The sequence below is a fragment of the Nilaparvata lugens genome, chromosome 8 (assembly GCF_014356525.2).
Source record: "Nilaparvata lugens isolate BPH chromosome 8, ASM1435652v1, whole genome shotgun sequence".
Classification (NCBI taxonomy): Eukaryota; Metazoa; Arthropoda; class Insecta; order Hemiptera; family Delphacidae; genus Nilaparvata; species Nilaparvata lugens.
The window spans coordinates 41284965-41303269 of record NC_052511.1 but is presented as its reverse complement, the minus strand read 5'-3'; the positions used below and the strand labels follow the sequence as shown (position 1 = coordinate 41303269).

The 18305-nt window shown below is 35.5% G+C and overlaps 1 protein-coding gene across 3 annotated transcripts in view; it reads left to right on the top strand.

Moving 5' to 3' along the window:
* Window positions 1-1028: 1028 nt before the first annotated feature.
* Window positions 1029-18305, top strand: part of LOC111045581 (alkaline phosphatase, tissue-nonspecific isozyme) — a 75249-nt gene continuing 57972 nt past the window's right edge. Inside the window, exons 1-2 of one of the 3 annotated variants that reach the window (XM_039434778.1) lie at window positions 1029-1139; window positions 8736-9026. In XM_039434778.1, the coding sequence (XP_039290712.1) occupies window positions 8906-9026 (121 nt within the window). In that variant the 5' untranslated portion in view covers window positions 1029-1139; window positions 8736-8905. Of the gene's footprint in view, window positions 1218-8735; window positions 9027-18305 lie in introns of all 3 variants that reach the window. The other 2 variants (XM_039434779.1, XM_039434777.1) reach the window with 2 other exon arrangements.

Sequence of the window (18305 nt, the reverse complement as noted above, 5' to 3'; positions counted from 1 at the left end):
ACTTACATGAGTGGGCGCGTAGCACCACTGAGTGCTGCCTCTGAAATATCCTAGTTTCTAAGCCTCATACAGCTCAGGCTAGAAGAAAAAGGATGTTTATATCATAAAAAGTAATTTTATAATCAATTTGGATAATTGTAATCATATCTTGAACATGTTATACTATTTTTCAACAATGATATACTGGAAATTGTTACTCACTGAATTGAATACAAATACTGATTACATTAAAATAATAATTTTATTTCAGCTATTGTCAAATTATCAAAAAACATCATGCAAGGCACATATAATAATTGATAATGAAACTTGAAAAAAATGGGATGGTCTCTTAATAAAGCAGGACCTTTGAATTTGCACTTCCTGTTCAAAAAAGTTTGAGACGTCTCCAAAATTCTATATCCAACTGTTTCTTATCAGAATGCCGTGTTGAATATAGTAATTGAAAAATAAAACAAAATAAAATCTTATAGCACCCTTTATTTGAAAAAAAGCAAAATAAAATCTTATAGCACCCTTTATTTAAAAAAAATTTAAAATAGTTGAACAACTAGTTTCGGTGATATTCACCGAAACTAGTTGTTCAACTATTTTAAAGTTTTTTTTTCGGTGATATTCACCGAGACTAGTTGTTCAACCATTTTAAAGTTTTTTTTTCTTTAGATGAAGGGTGCTATAAGATTCTATTTTGTTTTATTAATTTAAAAGTAGCCCATGTCAATAAGTGTTTAATTAAAGAATTTATCCTATCTTATCTTGGAAAAGGCTCTCTTACACTGGAGATCGATAGTTTGCACAATATGACAGCTACAGTGGTCCCGTATGAGAGAACCGGGAACCGTTCTCTTCATCACAGGGCTTCTAATGATAGTATTATTCTACATGAAATAGGTCCCAGATCTCAATCATACTATCTAGTGTCTCCTGCAGGGTAGTTTATCAGCTAGTTTAGTTATCGAAATCTCCACCAGTGGCAGCACTACGGTGGCGCTTCACAAAGCATGAGCGATGTCTGGAACTGCGCTTTCAGTCTGAGCCGAGCCGTTGCACTGAGCGCTTCCCATCTCGTGTGTATCTCTCGTTATGAATAGGGTACCGTGGCGAACTTTTTCCGATTAGAAACGGGAGAATTCAATACGGTAAAACGGGTTGCAAATTATATGGAAATTGATTTGTTGGATGATTTTTTTAACGTTGTAGTAGAAATATCGATTCTGGTATATCAATTTTCAATAGCGAGAAATTCTATTGGTAGGTTGATTCTTTTGCTGAGGTTGTGGGAGGGGGGTTCTGGGAGAGAGTTAGATGGAAACGTTCAATATTAGAAATTTTCCAAAAAAATAAGAAATAATTCTAAGTCTGCTTACTTTGATTACAATGAAGTCAAATTTTGCTAAAACTTGATAATATTTCATATTTCAATTTGAAACTGAATTAGGAAATTGAAGAAGTTTTGGGCAATAGCCTGTTTTTTCTTTTCCGATCATTGTATTGTTTGTGCTAACCTAATGAATAATAATAATAAATAAATTGAAGACTTTCCCGTAGAAAATTATATATTTTCTTCAATTTATTGGATAATAAGTAAAATATCCATTGGCACACAAGTCAAGGACTTGGGTACAAATTAACAGCAAGAGCAATAATTTTTCATCTTGGTTGTGGAGTAAGTCGGGTATTTTAAGAAATCGGGTTAACATGATGAAAGTGATCAACTGATAGGCATTGTGTGAATGTCAATAATTTTTTATGATGTAGTTACTCATTTCTAGATATGAGGAACAAAAGGAAATCCATCCAACCATTTTCACAGGATTTACATTTCAATTGAAATAAGACTAGTTAGGTATAAAGTCAGGCTGCATCAATCAATTTATTTATCTATTTAAAATAATACAAATAAATAAAGGCCTTTATTGAACAATTGCATGCGTAATAAACATTGGATAGTAATTATTAACAATATCAAACAATATAAATATTAACAATAATAAATATTCATTACATTAAATAAACAGGTACAGACAAAATGTCGGCTTATTCCCCATGGCATATCGCCGTCTGGGGGAGTATTTATCTATTTATAGATTGATAGATACAATATCATTCTCAACTAAGAATTATTGGGGAAGGAACAACAGGCTTAAAGGACAAAACTAAACATAGAACATAGATAATCAATCTGATGCTCAATACTCAATACCAGATCTCAGATTTGTGAAGAAAGGCAATCGAATCAGAAGTTATCTTTTTTATTTCAAGATTTAAAAAAATTCAATCATGATATTGATTGAAAAAAATGACTGCGGTATTATAATGGGAATTGATAGTGATATCAATCAAGAAAGAGGAATCATCAAGTTGGGGTTTTTCATCAAATTGTTAATATTTAAACGAAGATCCCTGTAGTATCAATATACTGTACTTGAATGTAGATTAGCGCAACTGCGATAATTGGAAACAGGAATAAGAATGTAATGATTCATGATACCAAAGTGGTCTTCTTTCGATTCAGTTCGCACTGGAAGTGATTATCATCAATTCCCAAATTAATTTATTTCAGTGCATCTTGAGAACTTAATTAAACGTAAACAGCGCGCAGATTTTACTCAAATCCTATTTCCTCTGAGTTGATTGGTGTAAATGTATCTCGGATACAGTATTCGAGCGTTAATGATGGATGATTCCGATTGCTAAACTCTCAATATTTATCGATGAGATTGGATTCAATTTTGGGAAGGAAATTTGATCAATAAGGTCCCCTTCACACTCCTACTGTTGTCCGTCAGACGCCTCAGCATTTCAATTATCATCTTTGAGACCGTTTTAATTGAATACCAATCCATGGGACGCACTCGCACTCCTGTTGATTGATTCTCAAGCTCTGGACGGAATAGATTACAATTCACTTACCTCTCCATTACAATTGGACTGATTTGCGATTGAAATTTCTGTTTCAAGTAATTGATATCTCAGTTAGTTCTGACTCAATAGTGCTTAGTTCTGTTGTCATTTGAATTTTGATGTACAATTATTGAGACCATTGCATTGTATCAGAGATGACAGAAATAATCTTTACTAATTTAATAATAATTTCTAATGTTATAATAATTTGTTTACTTTATGATTGTATCAACTGTTTATCATTTGATATGCAGCAATTAACCTATGGGGGTTTGATCTCTTCATATTTCATGTCTAATATCATCATAATATGGAAACTCATTTCTATAGCAGGATTATTACTTTCCTCGCCCTATTACTATAGGTAAGGAAAGTATTGCTTTCCGAAAAAATTAAGGAACCCCAATTTCTAAATTTCTATACGTTTCAAGGTCCCCTGAGTCCAAAAAAGTGATTTTTGGGTATTGGTTTGTATGCGTGTGTGTATGAGTGTATGTTCGCCTGTGTACACGATATCTCATCTCCCAATTAACGGAATAACTTGAAATTTGGAACTTAAGGTCCTTACACTATAAGGATCCGACACGAACATTTTCGATCAAATGCAATTCAAGATGGCGGCTAAAATGGCGAAAATGTTGTCAAAAACAGGGGTTTCCGCGAATTTCTCGAAAACGGCTCTAACGATTTTGATCAAATTCATACCTAGAAAAGTCATTGATAAGCTCTATGAACTGTTATAAGTCCCCTATCTCAAAAAATTTCAGGAGCACTGCACCATCTATGCAAAGTTTGATTTTAGATTCTCAATTATCAGGCTTCAGATACAATTTGAACAAGAAATTTCAAGTGGAAAAGATTGAGCATAAAAATCTCTACAATTGATTTCCAGTAACATTTTCACCTAAAATCAAAAATAAGCTCGAAATTCGAGAAAATGTGGTTATCCAATTGCAAACTGTTAGCAACTGTTGATTCTATTAAATGATTCACTATGAAGAGATAGCAGACCTCGTGTGTCTCCAGCGTTATTGCCCTGTCACCAGCTGGCTCAAATCTTTGAATAGTAGACTTCAGATGCGCGGGAACACTGGCGTCAGGTGATAAATTTTCATAACGGCAAGTAAAGTTGTGTGAGTGCGCCACACCAGATTTTCTTTAAATCTACTTTGAACTTCTAGATTCTCAACTATATTGTTGGGAGTTTCACATTTGCTCAGATATTTTTCTTGGTTTGGACTATAATTGTTGATAGAGTTTTCGATCATTTATGAGAATACTGATAATTCTATTATTTAGTGTAAGTAACGTTATGCACTGTTGTTACATGACTCAAGAATGAAAGGCATACATAGAGCGAATAATACAAGACTTTTAGATAATTCTGATATTACGTCTTAAAAGATGATGTTACTCAGAAATAAAAGAATTACTCTGATAATAAGGGTTTGAAAGACTAGGAAATCAAAAACATCCTGATGAATTCAAAACTGTCTTTTAGGCATTATCGATTCACATTGAAAATGACGCAATTCTCCACTAAACCAGATGACAACTAGTTGTTCAAATACAATATTAGGCTAGGCGCATACCAGTTAGTCAAGACAAGACATGATCAGTCACAATACTTCACATAGTTTCTTATGAAGACATGTCTAATTGCAATGATTAATCAGTGTGAGTTACGTCATAAGCAACAATGTGAAGTATTGTGACTAAACGTGTCTGATCATGTCTTGTCTTGACTTACTGGTGTGCGCCTAGCCTTACGTTTGGTAACCTGAACTTTTACAATTCTTCCATATCATGAACATTTACAATTTTATAGTTCTTCTATTCCATGAACAAGACTTTTGTAAAAAAGCTAAGATATGTGCAATTTGAATAACTGTTGAAAGCTTCATCATCATCATCTTCACTTCTGAGATTAGGTTTATTAATTAACATGTTCCGGTACCCATCTCTTTCTTGGTCTCCCTACATCTCTTTTTCCTGTAGGTCTATAGTTTTGGACTACAACGGGAATTCTTCCAGGTGGCATTCTATCCAAATGACTGCACCAGTTGCGTCTATTTTGAATAATTCTTTCATGTAGAGAAGCATTACTGTTGAAAGCTTCAACATGTCCTGTTGAAAGCTTCATTCAATTATTGTGCCAAACCTTTTTATTGATTCATATTCGTACTTTTTATTGACTTATATTCGTGAATAATGATTCAGAATTCCTTCTCCGGGAATCGAGCTTCACCTGTTATCGAGTTCATGATTCAAATTTCATACGATCTGAATAATTGTGTGACTGACATGATGAACCCAGAGGATCATATATAGCGCATAACGTCAGCTCATAAACCAACATCAACAACCATAAATCATAAACAATAGACTCAAAGTTTGTATGACGGCGCGGATTGAATGAGTAGGGCGAATTAGAGAGGGATAGAGTGTGCGAGGGAGAGAGAAGAGAACAAAATGGAGATGATAATAGATAGAGAGTGAGAGAGTGAGAGTGTGAGAGAGTGGGAGAGAGAGAAAGAGGGTGAGAGAGAAAGAGATGATGGAAGTCACATAAGCGAGTATGCAATGAGAAATGAGAAATGGTTCGCAGAAAAGTTAATCGGTTCAATTTCAAGTTTTGATCCAACTATTTCGAATGGATGATGATCCATTGTTTGAGGCTTTCTGTTCAACTTTTCGAAAGTTGAAACGAATCATTCTGTTCACAATAGGGAGGAACAAGTTGAGTTGGATGGAAATGTCCTCACTCATTTTTGAGAAGATATAACTTTCTAGAAACAGGTGTGTGCTAGTTGAAGACATTTGATAAATGAGGTTCAATTATTGAGATATATTCGTATTATTGTTCAAGTGTTAATAATATTAAAATACCAATAATCCTAATCATATTTTGTAAGTCCTCTTGGAATTGTAAGTCCTCTGCAAGTAATGTTTGATGAGAGCCATAAATTATCATGAGAATGTCCTGTAATCGACTGGTACATGCCCAACAAATCAATATTTGTGTGACTCAGTGCAAGTTGCAAAAGCCGGTTAAATTTTATTCGTGAGTAATTCCACGAGAACCAATCAGAGAAGCCTTCTTATAAGAAAGGCTTCCTCTAATTGGTTCTCGTGAAATTAATCACGGTTAAAATTTAACCGGCTTTTGTGCAACCGGGCCTCAATGTATCACAGAGCCTTTTCCCGAAATGACCTGTTCAAAAATCACATATCACATTAGTTTTCTGCAACATTCTTATCATTTTTGTTCTAGTATCATAGTAGATCTAGGAATAAATCAAAGACCATCAGAGTCAATTAGAACCTCATCGTGATAGATTTTCTTCGTGTTCATTTTTATCGCTTTTCAAACGTCACATTACACTTTTGGAAAGAGTGCAGAATATACAATGAGAAAGGACAGGGACAGTTTCGTGGCCTCCAAATGTTGAAATGGGCCCACTCAGTTATTTGCGGAGTGGTTCTATCTTTCATCGTTATAAAACTTATCACCAACTCACTTATATCTCCCAACTTGGTTCTCCTCTATCATTTCTGCCACTCTCACAAACTTAGACTTCCTTTTACACTTCTCCAGTTCTCTTTTCCTCTATTTCCTCCCACCCTCTTTCATTCGTAAACACAAGCACACACCCTCCCCAACAATTTTCAAAACGTCTCATACCTCAATGATAGTCTACTTTTCCCCTGATGTTCCAAGCGATTAAATATGGAAGTTTTATGGAAGCTCATTTTAATTTGTGGACAAGTTTAATAACTAACCACTATCAAAGCTTGGATCTAGGCCACGCATTCATCTTCACAAATTCAAACCTACTTATTAAGGAAGTTTTTATGGTTATGTGAAACGTGATAAAGATACTAGAGATTGTGTTTGAAAGGATTTTATATCACTCATTAGGGTAGCTGTGGAAAGTCATAATCGTTTTCGAATGCTAGAGCCCTTAAAAATCCACCATGGAATCTATACTATCACTTTTCATACCCATATTTCTTACTCAAGATTTCTTCACTAGAAATCGGTGGAGAGAGTCTCACAATAATCAACTTGAATAACTCATAGATTTCATTCAGACAATTCTACATTATTAATTTATTTATGGTACAGGACCATGGTTTCTTGGCCACACATGTCATATTATCAAGGTGGCTCTTTGGAATCATACAAAAATATAACCATAATATAGGTAATCTAATCATAATATGAGGATATAATAAGAAACAAAATATTACAATATTATAATCACGTCACATAAATTCGTGTTTGAGAGTGCTGAAGAATAGAAAGCCGTAACTTTTTTGGACTAATATTCAACCAAAATTCGGGAATTGTAATTCGGCAAGGGCTATAAGCCTGTTTCTCCATTCAAAATCATTTTATGATTGTGTGTTCTCCATCATTGTCATTTTCAAGCTTTGTACCGGAAGGGCTGTTGATTTTGATTAAGTAGCATCTACTAACTCATAGTAATATTTAGAATATTTCTTCAGTTACTCTAAAACCTTCATGAATCTCTAATAGGGGTAGAGAGGGTACATACAAGACAACCTTCCATCCTGCTCTCCAATCGAACTCTCATACATCCAATGTCAATTGACATTCTAGTGTAGCCTATCTTCAATATATGGAAATGAATGTATGGCCCTTGCGCAGAAGCACTCCAAAACAGACCGATTGTTATGAATGCATTATGAGAGTTCTCGAATAACGGAAAATCATTTCTCTATTGTTAGGTAGAGACCACAGAGGCTGTGATCCTATCATGCCTGACATGGACGTAGAACTGAGTTCGTTTGGACTCTGATAATAATACAGTCGAACCTCTGTACAACGAAGTCGATTATCTCGAGAAAAAATTCGCTGCAGATAGGTATTCGTTATTGAGAGGTTGTTCTGTCAAGAAAACTGCCACGATCTTATGTATCATGGCGGTTGAACACAAACTACGGTAATTTTCGCAATAAATACACTATAAATACTATAATAACTAAACTTTCCTATTTTTTAATGTTTTATTTGAAAAAAAGAATAATTTTCAGTTGAATTTTGCGTTTGAATTGAACATAATGTTCTATAAACGACTCACATCTATTCAAACAGTCGAACATGTTGTCTGGTACATTATTTTCGAGTTTTAGTCCTTGCCTGATAATTTTGAAAGCTTCAAGAACTTCTTGATCTGACGGATTTTTCTCCACAGGTTCTTCACAGCCATCATCATCATAGTCAGTTCAAATGATTAAAATGTGTGACAGAAGCAAGAATGGGGAAGTCCAGTCCTTTACCTACCTGGTCTACAAATGACAAGGTCTTGGAATTCTATTTCCAGTAACTTTCATTCAATTTCCGACATGTGTTTCAACCTCTATTGACAGTCTACCACCCTATCTTCTTCCTTCCTGAACTTGTCATTATTTTTAGTCTATTGACCTTTCTGCTGAAACTAAACAATTCCATGAAAATGACCGTCTGCTTCCTATACACACTACATATTGTATGTTGAAGTCAAGAGGAAACTTTGTTGTTGAGAGGTCCGAAATTCGTTAAATAGAGGTAAATAAGCAGCCAAAACTCAAAAATGTCATGGGACTAGGTAAAAATTCGTTGTGTAGAGGATTTCGTTAAGTGGAGGTTCGTTATAGAGAGGTTCGACTGTATATAGGGACTAATTTTTAAGATTCCAGGTTCAGATAGAACTTAGAGTTGAAATAAAAAAAATCACTCTCAGTATTTGCAGCCGTGTTTAGTGAGTGGCACGTTTCTCGCTTTGCTACTTGAAAACATCATCCAACCATCAATCTCTCAACAGGCAGTGGACAAATTCCAGTGAAAAAATTCTTTGCCAGTCGATAAATCAAGTGAACCGTGAATTTATGATGCGAGTGATGAATGATAGGAACACGGCGGCAGTGATAGCCAAATGTCAGTGATTACAAAGTGACCACAGTTTTCGGCTGAAGCTCCCCGGTCAACATTCGCATGATGGATCATCATCATCATCTCCAGCATCACAACCATCATCATTCCATCGCCATGATTGGGCCTCTCTTCATCACGATAACCATTTTGCTGACGTCAGCTGGTACTGACAAGACTCAAGGTGAGTGCTTTTGATTGACTTTCACCGACTGAATATCGTACCGTTTTAGCAGGTGCCTGTAATTTTTTGAGAATCCATTCCAAATATCAATTGTTCATGTTTTGTTTTCAACTGGTGTAGATCAATAATGTTTTTAAATAGAGTTGTCTCAAGTTGAATACATTGAATTCATTGAAAAGCGCGTGTGTTGGATATCTACGACCCTTACCAAGAGCTGCTTTGATGATGGAATTCTGGATTACATTGAGTGGTTCCAAAACAGATCTATAACCTCCACCCCAAGCTATTATACCTCCCATAAGCAATGATTGGCAGTATGCAAAGTAACAGAGCCTCAATTCAGCAGGGAATAGAATGTCATGGAGTTGCCTGAAAACAAATATGAATTTCCTTAATTTATTTTTCATGTAATCCACATGATTAGCCCAGTTCATAGAGCTATTGAAAACGATTCCCAAGTATTTGTGTGAGTCGACTTTTGAAATACTCTCACATTGACAGTCATTTGCATTGAGATTCCCGCAAGCATGCAGCTTTATACTTTCGATGTTGATGCTCAAGTTGGACCTCAAAGCTATGGGTAAGAATTTTGTTTTAGAAACATTCACTGTGAGTGAGTTCTGATCAAACCATTTTTTAACCAGACAAAGATCCCTTGTTGACGATGCAGTAACTTCTTCCCAGTCTGAACCATCAAACAAAATAGCTGCATCATCAGCAAATAAAAACATTTTACCAGTTATATTAATTCTTGACAAATTATTGATATAAATTAGAAATAGAATCGGGCCCAAATTACTTCCCTGCACCACCCCATAGTCTATTGGTAGCGTAGCACTCTCAATATTGTTGATTGTAACAAACTGCTTCCGCTCCCTCAAATAGCTGGAAAACCATTCTAATGCTTTCCCTCTTATGCCAACCTGTTCTAATTTGTGAATTAATTTATGCCTATCCAAGGAGTCAAAAGCTTTAGCCAAATCAATGAAAGCTAATAGACCACGCTTATTGTTATTTATTATACTATTTATATCCTTATTTATATTGAAGAGGGCATCGTTTATATTTCTTTCTTTCCTAAATCCGTACTGAAAATCTGTAAGAATTGAGTTGTCTTCTAAGTAAGAACTAAGTTGTTCTTTAACAACTTTCTCGATAATTTTAGAGAAGACACTTAGGAGCGAAATTGGTCTATAGTTAGATTTGTTGGTTGCATCAGATGACTTATAGAGCGGAATAACTTTAGCTGTTTTAAAATTGGAAGGGAAAATGCCAGAGACAATACTGCAATTCACTATATGTAAGATGGGCTTTGTAAATAATTGAGAATTTTCTTTTACTAGGGAAGCAGGAATTCCATCACACCCAGGTGCAGAGCCACCTCGTAAATCGTTGATATGTCTAAGAATATCATCTTCGTTTACTCTACCAAGAAGAAATGTTGTATCTTCTGCATAATCCCGATCATCTACTACTAATGGTCCACTAGGGGCAATACATTCAGCAAGATTTTGACCAACTGTAGAGAAGTATTGGTTGAATTCATCAGCCACATCCCTTGCAACGCCCTCATTAACTTCTGATGAATTCTTCTTTGTAAATTTTCCAATTGGGAACTTATCTTTTGATATGCTTTTTCCAGCTATTTCGTTCAAGACCCCCCAAAACTTCCGTGGGTTATCTTTACACTCATTTATTTTTTGTCTATAATACTGCTGTTTTTGAAATTTTATTAGACTAGTTAGTCTGTTTCTGTATGCTTTAAAATGATTTTTTAATTCTACATTGTAGGGCTGTTTTTTGACCAATTTACTGAGCTTATCTCTTCTCCTAATACATTTAATCAGACCAGTTGAAATCCAAGGTTTGATTTTATTTAATCTATTACGATGCCTGTGTGGTTTATGAGATCTGTTCAGTATTGATTGTAGGATTCTCTCAAAGTTTAATGCGCTTTCATTGACGTCATTAGTATGTAGAACAGCCTGCCAGTCTTGACTTCTTAGAAGTGATGTGAAGGCAGATCTGTCCAAGTAAGTAGTGTGAGTGGGAGGCAATTCAGGTCCAGCGTCTAGTTCGATTTGTAAGGCAGTACAGTAGTGGTCGGTAATGTGGCTATGGATAACTGCTGCCCGTACTTGGTCGTAATTGGGATGTTTTATAAAGCAGTGGTCAATGCAGGTCATACTGTCAACAGTCACCCGAGTAGGCTTATCAATGCAGCTAACAAATCCACCTTCCGCTAGGATGTTCAAATAACGCTCACCTCTATTGTCTGTATCCAATATATTTGCATTGAGATTCCCGCAAGCATGCAGCTTTATACTTTCGATGTTGATGCTCAAGTTGGACCTCAAAGCTATGGGTAAGAATTTTGTTTTAGAAACATTCACTGTGAGTGAGTTCTGATCAAACCATTTTTTAACCAGACAAAGATCCCTTGTTGACGATGCAGTAACTTCTTCCCAGTCTGAACCATCAAACAAAATAGCTGCATCATCAGCAAATAAAAACATTTTACCAGTTATATTAATTCTTGACAAATTATTGATATAAATTAGAAATAGAATCGGGCCCAAATTACTTCCCTGCACCACCCCATAGTCTATTGGTAGCGTAGCACTCTCAATATTGTTGATTGTAACAAACTGCTTCCGCTCCCTCAAATAGCTGGAAAACCATTCTAATGCTTTCCCTCTTATGCCAACCTGTTCTAATTTGTGAATTAATTTATGCCTATCCAAGGAGTCAAAAGCTTTAGCCAAATCAATGAAAGCTAATAGACCACGCTTATTGTTATTTATTATACTATTTATATCCTTATTTATATTGAAGAGGGCATCGTTTATATTTCTTTCTTTCCTAAATCCGTACTGAAAATCTGTAAGAATTGAGTTGTCTTCTAAGTAAGAACTAAGTTGTTCTTTAACAACTTTCTCGATAATTTTAGAGAAGACACTTAGGAGCGAAATTGGTCTATAGTTAGATTTGTTGGTTGCATCAGATGACTTATAGAGCGGAATAACTTTAGCTGTTTTAAAATTGGAAGGGAAAATGCCAGAGACAATACTGCAATTCACTATATGTAAGATGGGCTTTGTAAATAATTGAGAATTTTCTTTTACTAGGGAAGCAGGAATTCCATCACACCCAGGTGCAGAGCCACCTCGTAAATCGTTGATATGTCTAAGAATATCATCTTCGTTTACTCTACCAAGAAGAAATGTTGTATCTTCTGCATAATCCCGATCATCTACTACTAATGGTCCACTAGGGGCAATACATTCAGCAAGATTTTGACCAACTGTAGAGAAGTATTGGTTGAATTCATCAGCCACATCCCTTGCAACGCCCTCATTAACTTCTGATGAATTCTTCTTTGTAAATTTTCCAATTGGGAACTTATCTTTTGATATGCTTTTTCCAGCTATTTCGTTCAAGACCCCCCAAAACTTCCGTGGGTTATCTTTACACTCATTTATTTTTTGTCTATAATACTGCTGTTTTTGAAATTTTATTAGACTAGTTAGTCTGTTTCTGTATGCTTTAAAATGATTTTTTAATTCTACATTGTAGGGCTGTTTTTTGACCAATTTACTGAGCTTATCTCTTCTCCTAATACATTTAATCAGACCAGTTGAAATCCAAGGTTTGATTTTATTTAATCTATTACGATGCCTGTGTGGTTTATGAGATCTGTTCAGTATTGATTGTAGGATTCTCTCAAAGTTTAATGCGCTTTCATTGACGTCATTAGTATGTAGAACAGCCTGCCAGTCTTGACTTCTTAGAAGTCAAGTCAAGTCAAGTCAAGTCAAGTCAAGTCAAGTCAAGTCAAGTCAAGTCAAGTCAAGTCAAGTCAAGTCAAGTCAAGTCAAGTCAAGTCAAGTCAAGTCAAGTCAAGTCAAGTCAAGTCAAGTCAAGTCAAGTCAAGTCAAGTCAAGTCAAGTCAAGTCAAGTCAAGTCAAGTCAAGTCAAGTCAAGTCAAGTCAAGTCAAGTCAAGTCAAGTCAAGTCAAGTCAAGTCAAGTCAAGTCAAGTCAAGTCAAGTCAAGTCAAGTCAAGTCAAGTCAAGTCAAGTCAAGTCAAGTCAAGTCAAGTCAAGTCAAGTCAAGTCAAGTCAAGTCAAGTCAAGTCAAGTCAAGTCAAGTCAAGTCAAGTCAAGTCAAGTCAAGTCAAGTCAAGTCAAGTCAAGTCAAAAATAAGTTTATTTCCAAATCTTTCTAAGATTATAAATGTTACATACATAGCTTGAAATTGAACAATATACAAATCAAATATTATACAAAACGTGTTCATTATACTATCATACCTAATGATTTACTAACAGTTATAATTATATTATAATTTCAGTTGTAATTTCACATGGAAATGTGCCTACATAGGTGTAAAACCTGTGCGTAGACACGAGTTGCTGTTTTGAGCAAAATATATAATTAATAAGGAGCGAATGATTCAATGTAATTCGGCTAACTTACTACACAAGATAATAATAATCATCAAGAAACTTAATATGATAAAGAAAATTATACAGAGTGGAAAGATGATACAAATTAATTATGCAATGAAAGAAAATGTTCAAAGGTAACATATAATGTACAATTCCAACGGCTATGACTTCAGATTCCCAGCACCGCGATAGTAGACAGAGCAGCAGCACTACAGTGAGTACGGTATTATTAGTAATAGTCAGTCAGTCTATAATTCGATGTAGTCAGTTGAATAGTTGTTTATATTATTAAGGTGTTAACATCTATAATTAGATGTTATGATCGCCTCTGACATGTCTCTTCCCAGATATACCAACCACTCGGAAACCTTTCTCTTGAGTACTGCGCAGCTCTGTATGTTTTTCAAGTGAGGAGGAATATTTCTGTAAAGGATTTGTGATATGTAGGATGAATTCGTGACGGAAAAGGTTCTTACTAGTCTGTCTGTCAATATTCTCGATGTATTTGAACTGCGGGTACCATAATTATGAATGTGATGCACAAAGATGTTTTCTGAATTCTTAAGAGAGTAGATCAATAATGTTTTTAAATAGAGTTGTCTCAAGTTGAATACATTGAATTCATTGAAAAGCGCGTGTGTTGGATATCTACGACCCTTACCAAGAGCTGCTTTGATGATGGAATTCTGGATTACATTGAGTGGTTCCAAAACAGATCTATAACCTCCACCCCAAGCTATTATACCTCCCATAAGCAATGATTGGCAGTATGCAAAGTAACAGAGCCTCAATTCAGCAGGGAATAGAATGTCATGGAGTTGCCTGAAAACAAATATGAATTTCCTTAATTTATTTTTCATGTAATCCACATGAGCAGCCCAGTTCATAGAGCTATTGAAAACGATTCCCAAGTATTTGTGTGAGTCGACTTTTGAAATACTCTCACATTGACAGTCATTTGCATTGAGATTCCCGCAAGCATGCAGCTTTATACTTTCGATGTTGATGCTCAAGTTGGACCTCAAAGCTATGGGTAAGAATTTTGTTTTAGAAACATTCACTGTGAGTGAGTTCTGATCAAACCATTTTTTAACCAGACAAAGATCCCTTGTTGACGATGCAGTAACTTCTTCCCAGTCTGAACCATCAAACAAAATAGCTGCATCATCAGCAAATAAAAACATTTTACCAGTTATATTAATTCTTGACAAATTATTGATATAAATTAGAAATAGAATCGGGCCCAAATTACTTCCCTGCACCACCCCATAGTCTATTGGTAGCGTAGCACTCTCAATATTGTTGATTGTAACAAACTGCTTCCGCTCCCTCAAATAGCTGGAAAACCATTCTAATGCTTTCCCTCTTATGCCAACCTGTTCTAATTTGTGAATTAATTTATGCCTATCCAAGGAGTCAAAAGCTTTAGCCAAATCAATGAAAGCTAATAGACCACGCTTATTGTTATTTATTATACTATTTATATCCTTATTTATATTGAAGAGGGCATCGTTTATATTTCTTTCTTTCCTAAATCCGTACTGAAAATCTGTAAGAATTGAGTTGTCTTCTAAGTAAGAACTAAGTTGTTCTTTAACAACTTTCTCGATAATTTTAGAGAAGACACTTAGGAGCGAAATTGGTCTATAGTTAGATTTGTTGGTTGCATCAGATGACTTATAGAGCGGAATAACTTTAGCTGTTTTAAAATTGGAAGGGAAAATGCCAGAGACAATACTGCAATTCACTATATGTAAGATGGGCTTTGTAAATAATTGAGAATTTTCTTTTACTAGGGAAGCAGGAATTCCATCACACCCAGGTGCAGAGCCACCTCGTAAATCGTTGATATGTCTAAGAATATCATCTTCGTTTACTCTACCAAGAAGAAATGTTGTATCTTCTGCATAATCCCGATCATCTACTACTAATGGTCCACTAGGGGCAATACATTCAGCAAGATTTTGACCAACTGTAGAGAAGTATTGGTTGAATTCATCAGCCACATCCCTTGCAACGCCCTCATTAACTTCTGATGAATTCTTCTTTGTAAATTTTCCAATTGGGAACTTATCTTTTGATATGCTTTTTCCAGCTATTTCGTTCAAGACCCCCCAAAACTTCCGTGGGTTATCTTTACACTCATTTATTTTTTGTCTATAATACTGCTGTTTTTGAAATTTTATTAGACTAGTTAGTCTGTTTCTGTATGCTTTAAAATGATTTTTTAATTCTACATTGTAGGGCTGTTTTTTGACCAATTTACTGAGCTTATCTCTTCTCCTAATACATTTAATCAGACCAGTTGAAATCCAAGGTTTGATTTTATTTAATCTATTACGATGCCTGTGTGGTTTATGAGATCTGTTCAGTATTGATTGTAGGATTCTCTCAAAGTTTAATGCGCTTTCATTGACGTCATTAGTATGTAGAACAGCCTGCCAGTCTTGACTTCTTAGAAGTGATGTGAAGGCAGATCTGTCCAAGTAAGTAGTGTGAGTGGGAGGCAATTCAGGTCCAGCGTCTAGTTCGATTTGTAAGGCAGTACAGTAGTGGTCGGTAATGTGGCTATGGATAACTGCTGCCCGTACTTGGTCGTAATTGGGATGTTTTATAAAGCAGTGGTCAATGCAGGTCATACTGTCAACAGTCACCCGAGTAGGCTTATCAATGCAGCTAACAAATCCACCTTCCGCTAGGATGTTCAAATAACGCTCACCTCTATTGTCTGTATCCAATATATTTATATTTAAATCTCCCACAATTATGTTGGTGGAGTTTTTCGAAAGTGTACTACAGTATTGTTCTAGGCTGTCAAGAAAGGTGTCAATGTCACTATCATGAGTTCTGTATAAAGCAAGTAATTTAAATTGTCTACCGTCACACGTCCAGTCCAACATCAGTCCATAAACATCACCTAATGCAACCTCCCGGGGTTCAACCGACAGCGACTTATTTACAAAAATTATTGTACCATCATTTCTATTCCTTTTGTGATTAGTCGCTATCAAATCAAACCCCTCGAGCGGCGCTATGGTAGTATCATCGCAGTGCCAGGTCTCCGTCAGCACAACTATATCAAATTTCACATTCATTGCCCCTATGTTAATCAAGAAATCATCGAAATTTTTTGTGTAACTTCTGATATTTTGCTGTAAAATATTTATGTGATTCATTTCAGATGAAAAAACTTTAATCAGTTCAGTATTGTATGGAACTTCATTACAATAAACATATTGAAATCTGTCAATATCATCAGTAACCATTAAAGTGAAAAGTTATTATTATGAAGAAAGAGAGAAAGAAGAAGAGAATTACAAAGGGAAAGAACAAAACAATTTGAGGCTCCACGCCGTGCCTCCCTTAAAAATAAAAGGTTGAAAATAAGTTTTTGCCATATTCTAATAAGAATAATAATTGTAAGAAATGTTTTAGATGAATTACGTTTATTATTTTAGTATGCTAAATGAGCTGTATAGGCTATATATATAAACAATCTATTGTTATCAATAATGGCTCAACTCTATAGTAGGACGAGCAATCGAACCTCTCATAATATTCTGTTATCTGGAAGCCTATTCAGTTATGGAAAAAACTTGATAAAGATCATCAGTTGGGAATTGCAATCACAGTGAAGGAAATACTTTATTGATAAGTTGCATTCATTCCATAAGCGAAATTATCTAATTATATAACCGATTCAGTGTTGGAATTGAAACTAAATTTAGAACAATCTGACAGGAAAAGGAACAGATTTAACAAGCCTCTTGAATAACAATTTACATTCACTAGAATGAACATTAATATATCGTAGAATGTATGAACTTACGAATGAATATTATTGAAACCAATTAAAAATATTCGTTCAACAATCAAATTCAACTGTTTCCACAAAGAATGAATGAACAGATCAAAAATTCGATAATAGACCAAAGTGAATCAGTCAATCTACCAACTAATCAATTGATTGATCTTCCCATTCAACATTATAAGGAATAATAGAATAAATTAAACCACTTAAAATACAATAGAGGAGATTTCCAGACAAATATAGGTAGTAGCCATGATAATTTATAATCCATAACATTGGTTATAGTAGGCCAACAATTTTCAATATCCACTAGAGGTGAATGATATAATTGAATATCAAAGAAAAATAGAGTCAGTCAAGTCATATTCCTACATAGAAGGTTTTTAAAAGTTTAGTTACGCCAAAGTAGCAATGAAAGCGTTCAGTTCCGTATCAGAATTAATCACTGTGACCCTACCCTTATCAACTGGTCTTACCTTTATATTGCCCGCTTTATCCACCCACACATACTTGAATCCGTGATCCTTTTGCAGCTTCTTTACCTGAGATAATATCTTCCTCCGCATCGCAGTCAGCGACAAGTTGATGAAAACGGAGTGTTCCTCACCCCGAACACCAACGTCACGCGAAGAAAGATTCCTCATTTGTTTTTTCTTGTCGAGGACCATGTGTGCGACATCGCGTCGGACGAACTTGGCTATGATGCCCGGCGAGCGTTGATTTGCTCCCTTGGGAAGGCGGTGACAGCAGTCAATCGCCTCCGGACGCAGCTCGACTCCGACCGCTTTACAGGCAGCCAGCACCAGGTCTCTGGTATTTTCTTCACGCGCAGCAGGAATCCCGTGTATTTCGAGGGTGTTTCTTCGCCCATATTGTTCGAGAGCATCCACCCTCTCATTTAGCATATCCACATTTTTTTTCAGTTTGGTATTTTCGGATTGCAAGTTCGATATTGTAGCCTGTTGGGTTTTGATTATTTCCTCAAGCCTGACTAAAGTTTCAGAAGTGGAGCCAAGCTT